This window comes from Calliphora vicina, chromosome 5 (genome assembly GCF_958450345.1).
Source record: "Calliphora vicina chromosome 5, idCalVici1.1, whole genome shotgun sequence".
Classification (NCBI taxonomy): Eukaryota; Metazoa; Arthropoda; class Insecta; order Diptera; family Calliphoridae; genus Calliphora; species Calliphora vicina.
The window spans coordinates 67,360,437-67,371,408 of record NC_088784.1 but is presented as its reverse complement, the minus strand read 5'-3'; the positions used below and the strand labels follow the sequence as shown (position 1 = coordinate 67,371,408).

General features: G+C 32.1%; 4 protein-coding genes across 4 annotated transcripts; 1 reads left to right on the top strand and 3 right to left on the bottom strand.

The window, feature by feature from the left end:
* The first annotated feature begins 575 nt into the window (after positions 1–575).
* LOC135960135 (mitochondrial inner membrane protease subunit 2) lies at positions 576–1,637 on the top strand. Its single transcript, XM_065511358.1, has 2 exons — positions 576–886; positions 951–1,637. The coding sequence occupies exons 1-2, from the start codon at positions 793–795 to the stop codon at positions 1,364–1,366; spliced, it is 510 nt and encodes a 169-aa protein (XP_065367430.1). The 5' UTR covers positions 576–792; the 3' UTR covers positions 1,367–1,637.
* Positions 1,638–2,212: 575 nt separating this feature from the next.
* Positions 2,213–3,161, bottom strand: Tcs1 (Threonyl-carbamoyl synthesis 1). The gene has a single exon (XM_065513105.1). The coding sequence runs from the start codon at positions 3,122–3,124 to the stop codon at positions 2,351–2,353; it is 774 nt and encodes a 257-aa protein (XP_065369177.1). The 5' UTR covers positions 3,125–3,161; the 3' UTR covers positions 2,213–2,350.
* Positions 3,161–3,678, bottom strand: Polr3K (RNA polymerase III subunit K). The gene is made up of 2 exons (XM_065513107.1): positions 3,414–3,678; positions 3,161–3,351 (listed from the first exon to the last, which is right to left on the bottom strand). Exons 1-2 carry the CDS (start codon positions 3,552–3,554, stop codon positions 3,166–3,168), a joined length of 327 nt encoding a protein of 108 aa, XP_065369179.1. The 5' UTR covers positions 3,555–3,678; the 3' UTR covers positions 3,161–3,165.
* Positions 3,679–5,169: 1,491 nt separating this feature from the next.
* On the bottom strand, positions 5,170–10,020 carry ERp60 (disulfide-isomerase A3). Its single transcript, XM_065514467.1, has 5 exons — positions 9,705–10,020; positions 6,934–7,021; positions 6,517–6,869; positions 6,333–6,446; positions 5,170–6,247 (listed from the first exon to the last, which is right to left on the bottom strand). The coding sequence occupies exons 1-5, from the start codon at positions 9,845–9,847 to the stop codon at positions 5,482–5,484; spliced, it is 1,464 nt and encodes a 487-aa protein (XP_065370539.1). The 5' UTR covers positions 9,848–10,020; the 3' UTR covers positions 5,170–5,481.
* Between the last annotated feature and the right edge of the window lie 952 nt (positions 10,021–10,972).

Genomic DNA, 10,972 nt, shown 5'->3' with positions numbered 1-10,972 from the left:
TCAAAACTTATCTATTGTTTTGAAGTTTATTCTAGGACATTATCTTGCAATTTGAATCATCCTGAGAGAATTGTTCGCTATGTTTTAACCTTATATTGTTACCGATCTTGCGCTTGAGTTTTTAATTATAAACTTAAGTGATTATGTAATGCTGAGACTTGTGCTTCAATTTTACAGAACAACGAAAAGTGGGCGCCCTCTTTCTCTAGTATATAGCTTATTCGACTCGTAACAGTCAAATTGATATACCTCGTATACATATGGAGCCCAATTATGAATAAAAATTCCCCGAAAGTTTTTTTCCCTTTTCCCATTTTTCCTATTCAAATTCAATGTTAAAAATAAGAAAAGTGAAAAAACTCTCGGGGATTTTTATTCATAATTGGGCTGATGGTCTTTGAATATTTTTACTTTTTCGATTTTTATATTCGGAGAATCACATACAGAATTTTAAAAAATACAAACCAATAAATTTACCAGTTTAAAGGTTAAGTCGTTATTTAAAAATAAATAAATGCCAAATTGTTGTTTAATCTTCACAGATGTTTTTAACAAAATTTATACTTTGGGACAAAACAAAAAATGTTTTTTTCATATTCTTAGATAATTTTGATTTCAAGGAAAATTATAAAACATAAGTGAAGTTTTTAATAAAATTAAGCAAAATCTAATCAAAAATATATTTTGCTACAGGCAAATTCATGTAGCCTGATATTGTAAGTAGCAACGGGAGTGTGAGCGTTCGAGTAAACAAAGAAAAGCTGAACGGTCGGTCTATAAATCTCAGGAACAATGTTTTATCGTAGATTTCTTAAATCAGTGCTGTTTGGCATACCTATAGGTGTAACATTTTTAGACTGTGTGGGATATGTAGCCAGGGTAGATGGTAAGATAAATAATATATCAAAATGTATTTATTTTATTAATTATAAATTTATTTATATACATAGGCATATCAATGCAACCGGCATTAAATCCAGATGCTACTCAGACTGATTATGTGTTCCTATCGCGTTGGGCGGTGCGCAGTAATAATGTACAGCGTGGTGATATTGTTTCATTAATATCGCCCAAAGATCCCTCACAGAAAATCATTAAACGTGTTGTGGGCCTGCAAGGCGATGTAGTATCCACATTGGGTTACAAACAGGAAATTGTCAGAATACCCGAAGGTCATTGTTGGGTAGAGGGAGATCATACAGGTCACTCTTTAGACTCAAATACATTTGGACCTGTAGCTTTAGGTCTTATGACGGCCAGAGCCGCTTTTATTGTTTGGCCTCCTGAAAGATGGCGCTCTTTACCAACAGAATTGCCCGGGAAAAGAATACCCATACATACCGCCAAATCTACGAATTATCATTAAGAAAACTTGCCTAACTAATATAGTGGAAAAATGGAGCAGGATACCGATGAGCCAGCATGTTTGTGTTTTATTTTTCATTTAATGTTCACTTTAATAAAAAGTGTCTATTTTGTAAATAGTTTGATGGACATCGTATACGTACTAACAAAAATCAAAGTTTTCGAAAACTTACCAAGTTTTGGATTTGAAAATTGATAAGTTTTGTTTAAATAATTGGCACTTTCTAATTAGTTTATAAAATATAGTTCAAAAATAAATTTTAATAGATCAATTTGAATTGTTTTAAATAAGGTAGACGACACATTCCTACAATTTACAACAAAAAGGATAAAATAGAAAAGTGTTAATACACTATGCTATTGGTTATTTGCAAAAGAACTTAAACATGTTTTCTAAAATCATTCGGTTGTACCGAATCTTATATACCCTTCATCAAAGCATACTTTAAAACAATGATTGATAAAAAAATTTTTGGAAAAAATTTTTGGTTAGAAAAGGTCTTTGAAATTACTTTTATTTGAAAACCATATTGTTCAATGTACACGACATAGTAATCGAGTTATATGTCAAAAAAGGGTAGTCGTGAGTTTTTGATTGCAAAATGTTCAGCAAACAAGCCCACACCTGTGGTATAACATTTGTTTGCAATTTTATTGACATTTTTAATTTCTTAAAAAGTTATATTTCTAAATGCTACACCTATAGGTTTTTAACAATTAGGTCTTGCCTCTACGTTACCCATAGATAGATAGATACACATAGATGGGAAACTCTCCTGCCAAAAACCTAACTCAGTTGTCAAAAACCTATGTGGTGAGAATGTATTACCGTAAGTATAATAAACGATTTTGGTTGACAGACTCTTGTTTTAATTTATGATGTGGAATACAGGATAATTTATTTCTATTTACACAAAGTTTTTAAAAATCATAAGTTTATTATATTAAAAATAACTTTTTCTACTCGCTACCATATGCTTAACAACTATACCCCCGTAGACTCTAATGACTTAAGGCCATGAGCGTGTAATACTTCTAAAGTATGTTTTAAAGCAACGCCTTCGCGAACAATTTTAAACAAACCAGGCGTAGCCAGATCCACAACAGTGGAAGCTGAACGCCTCTCTTCAGTAATACCAACTTGACCGGCATCGAATATGGCTCCCAGCAATGGCCATAAAACCTCAAATTCTTTAATATTTAAACTGCTGCGTTCAGAAGATCGATTAGCACTGGTTAAAGCCAATGGTTGTTCATTAAAACTGGAACATAGCTGTTGTATAAAATTAAAATCAGGAATGCGTATGCCAATTTTACTGGTAGTTGGATTTAGGAAAGGATTACTTAAGTGTTTAGAACGCTCAATTACTATTGTAATAGGACCAGGCAGTAGCTGACCCAGCAAAGAATCATTTAAATGTTCCGCCTCACCATATTTCCTTAAATCTCCTAAATCCTTAACACAAATAGCCACAGGCTTATGAAAGTCTCGTCCCTTGATGTTGTACAACTTTTGTATAGCTTTTTCATTATTGGCATCACATGCTAAACCGTATACTGTATCTGTGGGTAAGGCTATAACTCGACCGGATCTTAAACAATTTCTAGCTATTTCCACACTCTGGGGATCTTCCACTTTGCATATGGATTTATTATTATTATTCAGTAGCTCCTCAGGCAGAGACTGCATTGTGGAGGCAGATTTATAACTTAAGGGAATTTTTATAAATTGTTTTACAATTTTCGGCAACTTGGACATCAAGAGCTGATAGTTTTCGTCAATAAAATCTAAAGTATAATTTAATCGCGCCAGTTATGACCGCACAATTGATTAGCACATTTATAGAAAGTTGTCATAGGTTCATCAGCTGAACGTGTTTGCATTTGCATGAAGTAGGCCGTCTTATGTGAACAAGAGGGACACTCGGCGTCAGTTGAATCTACATTCTCCCAGGCAGCAGCTCCGCCCATAACATGATCTACTTCCTGAATTTTAAATAAAATAATATTAATATTAGGTTTTCCTCAGCATCATACAAAAATATTACCTTCAAACGTGGAAAAGTTTTTGTTGATGATTTTCTGTTTACGTTAAATATGTAGGGACAAGTGTTGCAGGAAAAACGTTGACCAGTGGTACCTTGTTCTACCATTAATATGTTACTGCATTGAGGGCAGAACAACAACATATTTCGAGTTTAAAACATTGGATTTTTGTAAAAATAAATAGATGATTAATTCTGTTTCATGTATTGAATGAATTACACAAATAATGCACAATTTAAGTCAGCCAGCAGCCAGCACGTTTTAGTAATCAGCTGTTTGAAAAAAAAAAACAAATTTGACATTTACTACGTAAAGATGACAGCAAAAATTTTTTTTTATTTATAATTCTAAATTAGTGGTGAAATAAATAATTGAGATTATACAGTGGCGGTCTGACAAATATGTATATAATTTTTCTAATATTTCCAAAAATTTATATGCAAAATAAAAGTTTTATATAATACAAGTACGTTTCATTCGACTGTGTCAATTCATACATAAATTCTGGATTACTAAGTCATTAATATAGACAATATGGTTATCTAATGATAGATATTTCAAAGACCTCTGCAACGACGGATTTAAGACCATAGTAAGTTGGACCTACAATGGGTCAAAATCGGAAAAAATATTTTTTAACCCGATTTCACCAAGAACTAAATATTTAAAAAAAAACAAGTAAGAGAGCTATATTCGGCTGTGCCAAATCTTATATACCCTTCACCAAATTATACTTCAAAATAAAAATTTAAAATATTTTTAGGTAAACAAAATTTATGTATTTGTTTTTTTCATTTTTTGGGGAAAAATGGAAATGTTAATAAATATGATAAATGTTGCAAGCAGTCTTAGATACCGTTAAATTTACAACTTTATCAGTATAAACATCAATTAGAAAAAACTGTCTTAAGTTGGAGAATTTAATTCTATTGTTCTGGCCTTTGGAAATATTGCTACTTTGATCCAAAACTCGAAACTTCAAATAAAATGTACAACCTAAACAGATTTTGCTAAAATTTTCAACATCTGACGGAGAAACATTTTAGACCTTGGAAAATTCGAAAAGTGCAATTGACAATATGCATATCTACCGAAATACCTATCCAATTATATACAGTCAAAATTCGGCCGAATACCGAAAGCTTTATGGAGGAAAAACAAAGATTATGCAAAACCTATTAAAAACGGGTAAGCTTCCTGTAAAAACAACCTAAATTTTATGCTTCCTTAGTGTTTGCGCTTCATTTAAATATAACTTTGACTCTTCGATTCTCTTTTGATTGCCATATTATCAACTTATTGTCAGCAGAGGTTTCTTTGAACTCTACTCATCTACATATCGTCATCTAAAATGCATAAGGGCCTATCAACACTAAAATTTTAGAGGAGTCACAAAAAACATAATCAGCCCAATTATGAATAAAAATTCCCCCGGAGTTTTTTCCCTTTTCTCATTTTTCCTATTCAAATTCAATGGGAAAAAACTCCCACGGAATTTTTTATTCATAATTGGGCTGAATAAAATGAAATGTGTTTGGGTTACAAATATGATTTTTTCTTTAATAAAGTCTGTATTTTTAAAAATAGAAAGCTAAAAATTTGTGAAGACTTGTGCTTTGGATACGCTGTACCAATATCCATTAAAAACTAAATTTTGAATTTTTTGGTTGTTACGCCCTTTTGCATTTCAGGTGACGGTGACTATATGAAACATATAAGTTTTCCTTTCTTAATTTAGAAAAAAGATGCTACATGATATTACAATTTTTCACTTTTTTTTTATTAAATTTAATTTATGATAAAAAAGATTCTTTTTGTTGTTGTTGTTTTTATACTAAATGCTATAGATAAAAATATGCAGATTTGCGAAAGGAATAAATCTTGAATGGAAATTAAAAACAAATAAATATTTATACGATATTTTTTGAGTTGTTGAACTCGTGATTTATGTTTGGAAATGTGTGCGAAGTTCCTTTCTAGATCTTTTCCATCCCAAACAAACATTTTTTATGCAGATGTTACTGATGCTGTTGCTGCTTCTACTTCTTACACTATGCGATGTAAATTCTCTTACAGTTCAGTTTTCTTGGGCTTGCCGCTACGGTCGTAGCCTTTGAGTTCGTTAGTGGCTTGTTTGGCAATGTACTTAATGAAATCATCTACTTCGCGACCTTCATTGTAGGCAACAGGTTTGTCCTTAGCGTCCTTGGGCAACCAGAACAATGTGGGGAAGCCACGTACATTGAATTCTGGAGGAACATCATTGGCGGTGGCGTCCATCTTGACAATAGATACATCTTCGTCTTGCAATTTCTCTGCTAATTCATCGAAGATGGGAGTCAATTTCTTGCAGTGACCACACCAGGGAGCATAGAACTCAACTAATGTGTCTTTGTCGTTATTCATGACAACATCGTCAAAGTTCTTGGCTACAGCTACTTTGACAGGAGCATCATTGCTTTCGGGAATGGGTTCAGACTTAATGTAGGGCTCCAATTCACCTTCCAACAATTTTTCAACAAATTCGCGCAAGTTATCCACAGAGAATTCTTCTTTCAAGGCATATTTCATGTTCTTGGCATCGCGGGCCAAAATGACTGGCTTATCACCGACAAAATCGTAACCGTATTCATTTAATTCGTGTTGGAAGTCGTCCTTGGATGAAATGGCAAAGTTGATTTTACCAACAAATTCCTTGGCCACTTTAAGTACACGGTTGCGCCAGTAGTTGGTACCCTTGGGGTTCTTAGTATAATCGACCGAGAAGTAAGCAGTGATCAAAGGATTTTGGAAATCACGTACGGTATCTTGGGTACGATGACCAACCAAACCATGGCTAAAATTTCAGCGAAACATAATAATTATTAATAAAACAATGTGAAATGTAATCGCAAGGAGCTTCTTCTTTTGTTAAAACTTACAAATTCTCTTTGATGAATGTGGTCAAATCGGCATCGGAAGTACCTTCAAACTTAATGGTAGATTCTTCGAATTTGTTGGCCAAATGAGGAGCACGAATGAGAACAATTTGATCGCTGGTAATAATAAAATATTTAATATTTAATAAAAACTATTATTGAAATTATAAGGTTTTGTAACACATACCTTTCACCAGCTTTTTCCAATACAGCACTGTCGCTGGTATGACCAAAACGATATTTTTCACGATTTTTATCGGCAAACTTCAAGAAAGTCTTGGCCAATTTAGAATCAGCATCCTTGAAGTATCCAAACAATGTGGTTTCTTTGGTATTTAAGAACTTTTCGTATTCTTCAACCGAGCGAATTTCCTTTGAGGCTGGACCAACTTGAGCGCGCATAAATTTGGCAATACCATTAGCTTCACGGGGACCGCTATAATCTTGTGATACTTCACTGCCCTTGAAAATTTTCAATGTAGGATAACCGCTGACTGAGAATTTATTACAAGATTCCTTGCCACCCTCAGTACAATCGACCTGAAAGCAGAAAAGTAATTTTTTGATTATTCGATTTAGATTTAATGTGTTTTGTTGTTATTACCTTGGCCAAAGCAATTGGGGGATCATCATCTTTTACAATTTCAGCGGCTTTGGCATATTCTGGCTTCAATCTTTTGCAGTGACCACACCTGTAATTATAAAAATACAAATAAATTAATAAATGTTATTTTAAAGAACACTAGTTGTAACTTGTTTACAATATAGGAGAGTAAACTGAATCTAATACAGTTTCATACATAATATGTTATAGATAGCCATGTCCGTTTGTATGTTGAAATCAACCGAAGACACCAAATAACTTACACACATGATTAAAACATCCCTAAATTCCTGGTTCGGTTGCTATTTAAATTCGGGAAAATCAGCCCACAAATGGCAGATATATTAGCTAAAAACCACGACTATAAACATATTAAAGAACTTTCCAACGACGTATATAACGCAATAGAAATTCGGACCGACAATGGGTCAAAATAGGAAAAAATATTTTTTAATCATATTTTACAACAGAAAATTTTCAATATTTTTTTCAAAATTTTTTTTTAACCCAAACAATTTTCTTCGCTAAAAAGACGAATATAGATAGCTCTTATTTGGTTTTTAAAAATTATCGGACTGCTATACGAAAATTTATAGAAATGATCTTATATTTTGAACTAAGACATCTCATACGAAATCAATCTTTGACCGAATAAGACTCATGTCGTTCCGTGCCAAAGATCCAATTGTGGTAACAAACCTAGTCATTCTGAACTACCTGATACCCGTTTTCATAGTGCAAACGATGGTCCAGGAGAGATTTCATGAGTGCTCTAAAGCAAGGTGGTCAAGGGCGTAAGTATAACTGTCATTTGCAACACTGATAAACATTCTGTGTGATCGACTGCAGAATGTGGCAACAGATACACTGTCATGCAATTGAATTCTGTATGAGTTGTCATGATGGAGTTGCTGTATTTATAAGGCCTTTCAACACGATGGCCTCTTTTCTCATCAACTATTTTCTTCGACGAGATAAAAAAATTTCTTTTTACCAAAAAAATTGTTTTTCAACAATAAAAATACAACAAATAAGAGAAAACAAAAATTAATTTTTATTTACCTACTTTAAAAATATTTATAAAACTTTTTGAACAAATATGGCGGTGTGAGGAACTGATAAAAATAACAATTTGATAAGGAATTCTTCCAACATTACCATACATTAAATAATGATGTTAAAGCGGAAATTAAACTCAAGTGTACTTCATATATGTATATTGACATCTATTATTGCGTGGGCTAACCAAGCTGTGGTTAAAATTTAGATAAGGGTGTGGCATTATGTTGATTTTCAATAAAAATATTGTACATGTTGTACATACAAAATCAAATCCAACATAAAATTTTTTCTCTTTCTAATGATCTGAAACATATAACATGATAAGCGGGATGTTGCAGAGTGAAGAGCAATAAAAGGCATATTGTAAAATTTGAGCAAGATAAAAATTTTCTTATCAATGTTCTGCGTTTAAGAAAATTGAAATGAAGATCTAATTTTAGGAGGAGTAGAAACTGATAAAACTGAAGTGTGAACTGAAAAGTGAAGAAATTGTACAATTGTGTAAATATAAAACTTTCCAATAGTAAATTTATGCAAAAGTTTTCATGGTGAACAAAATTTGCCGTGATATACGCAAAAACATAAATATCTTGAAATTTTGATATATTTTTAGATATCTAGGTACATCTCGGATACTATGGTCTGTATATAGACAATATGAGGCTTACATATACGACCGTAAATGGCTGCAATTTTTGTTTTAATATTAATAGTGTTTCAGATTCTGACCCCCATTTTCTCAATATCTGGTATCGTTTTTCGTAACGATAAAAACCTCCTATTAACATTTTTTTTGTATGAGAACTGTCAGTTTATCGTCACGATAAAAAATAACCAGAGATTAAGAAAATGGAGGTAAGAATTTTTAAATTATCAAGACGAGATAGTTTTTAATTAAATACCTATGACTCTATATGCGGTCAAATGCCGCAGATATGAAAATAGAATTTGTCCGTTTTTCACATAAAATAAGATTCGTACCTAACTAATATTTTGTTTAATGTAGTACCCTGATATTATTTTCAACAAGTCTTTTCTGGGTTATGGCGTATACTTTGGTTATGACAATATTCTATCTTGCTTAACATTTTGTATTAGTAGACCAATGACGGAAAGGTTTTAAAATATTTATGTCAAAAACCAATTATATTTAACAACTTTTTTCCTCAATAACTCATAAAAACAAAAACATATTTAAACCACTATTTTTTTTAATTAAAAATTGTACCAATAACAAAAAAAAAATTAAACCTGACAGCTGTAAAATAGGAACCCCTATTATTACTATTTGTAATTTATTTTACAATTTAACATTATCTAGCACACAGTGAACGATTATGATAAGCCAAACAACAAAAACAACTCCATCTAGTAAATAAAGCTTTTCTCTACAATACTTTTTTTACACACATTAACAACAGCAAAAACAACAACAGTTCATCAGAAAAAAGTAACACTTTGCTTTTTTTGTTGTTGTTATTCGTTAATCACGAAATGTGAATGTACAAAGAGAACAAACAATAAAGTAAAAGAATGTGCAAAAAAAAAGCCCCATCATGGCTACCGCTGTGAAATTTCTATGGAAAAATGTGTACTTGCTTGAGATCTGGGGGGATGACGTGTAACATTTTATTTTTTATTGCACACAAAAAAGATGTTACCGGTTAATTGCTTTTGTTTTAAGTTAAATAAAATCCTTTGCTACTTACCAAGGTGCATAAAACATGACCAATGTTGTTTCTTGTTGTGCCAAAGTTGAGGAGAAGTTGTCATCAGTCAATTCAAGAACATCTTGTTCGGCTGCACTTACTAGACCAATGGCCAAACAAAGAACTAAAACGGCTCTATGCATTTTGATTTTAATTTGTGAAAATTAAAATATTTAATGTAAATACTATTATTTATTGGTTTCTTTCTATCTTTCTATAAGAAAAAAACGTTTTAAAACAAACTATCACAAAATTAACTACACCAGAAAATTCGGAACCGGCAAACCCGTTCGCTGTTAATTTACAATTGATTTTTTTTCCAACAAGGCCACGTCAGTTCACAGAAATCAGTGATGATAATTTAATAAAAAAAATCCGTCAATTTTTTCAACTAACAGTTGTATAAAAGTAGTAGTAGAGTAACTTTGGCTCACCGTGAGTCTAGTTAAACGGTTTACACACCGTATATTTCTTATGGAATTGTTTGGTTTGAAGACCCCCCATTTCTCATAACGAAAACTCAATATGAACAGCGTAGCCTGTGTTGCCCTTTTCAGCTAACAGTTGCAAAAGATAAAAATCGTCAAAATAAGAAAACTGAAGCGGAAAAGAATATCATGTTTAGTGATTGTTTAAGAAATTTCCCGAGTAAGTTTCCCGTAAGAAAAAAATAAAGCTTAAATTACAATTGCGCGTGGTCAGTAGTGGTAATGTCAATTTCCCAAAACTGTTTGTTAGTCCCCTTTCAAGAGGTAGAGTGTGTATTACACAGGTTTAGGTAAGTTCAAAAGAGAATGAGAAAAATATCTGCCTTTCAATTTCTGTATTGTAAAAGGGGACTTATTGAGACAATTATAGAGTTCTATAGCTAAAAAAAATCATAAACAAAATCACAAAAAGAGTGTCTGAAGAATACAAATAATAAACCTCTTCATTTAATTTGCATTTTCTCTGACAAGCGGAATCGGCATTACAATCCGAAATATAGAGTTGTTTAAATTTTTAAACTACTTGCCGCTTTTATTTGCAATTTAAAAGAATCCGGTTTATTTAATAAAAATAATAAACCACTACTATTAAAATGTAAAAGCGGAATATTGTTACCATCGCTATTCTAACAGTTTTGTCGTGAAACTGCTATATCTATTAAAATGAGTAAATATGCACTGCATTATCCATTAGTTCATTAATAAAGAATTAATTATAGCAAGTTTCTGCCATCTATTTGATTACTTACTTAACACAGCTGTTATACAATACATCTGGCA

Excerpts from the sequence above, each read along its gene's own strand:
- Tcs1 (XM_065513105.1), bottom strand. The coding sequence starts at position 3,124 with ATGTCCAAGTTGCCGAAAATTGTAAAACAATTTATAAAAATTCCCTTA.
- LOC135960135 (XM_065511358.1), top strand. The coding sequence starts at position 793 with ATGTTTTATCGTAGATTTCTTAAATCAGTGCTGTTTGGCATACCTATA. Across the intron at positions 887-950 it reads ATATGTAGCCAGGGTAGATG|GCATATCAATGCAACCGGCA; the intron begins GTAAGATAAATA and ends TTATATACATAG.
- Polr3K (XM_065513107.1), bottom strand. The coding sequence starts at position 3,554 with ATGTTGTTGTTCTGCCCTCAATGCAGTAACATATTAATGGTAGAACAA. Across the intron at positions 3,352-3,413 it reads AAACTTTTCCACGTTTGAAG|GAAGTAGATCATGTTATGGG; the intron begins GTAATATTTTTG and ends TTTAAAATTCAG.
- ERp60 (XM_065514467.1), bottom strand. The coding sequence starts at position 9,847 with ATGCATAGAGCCGTTTTAGTTCTTTGTTTGGCCATTGGTCTAGTAAGT. Across the intron at positions 6,870-6,933 it reads CCCCAATTGCTTTGGCCAAG|GTCGATTGTACTGAGGGTGG; the intron begins GTAATAACAACA and ends TTCTGCTTTCAG. Across the intron at positions 6,248-6,332 it reads ACATTCATCAAAGAGAATTT|CCATGGTTTGGTTGGTCATC; the intron begins GTAAGTTTTAAC and ends CTGAAATTTTAG.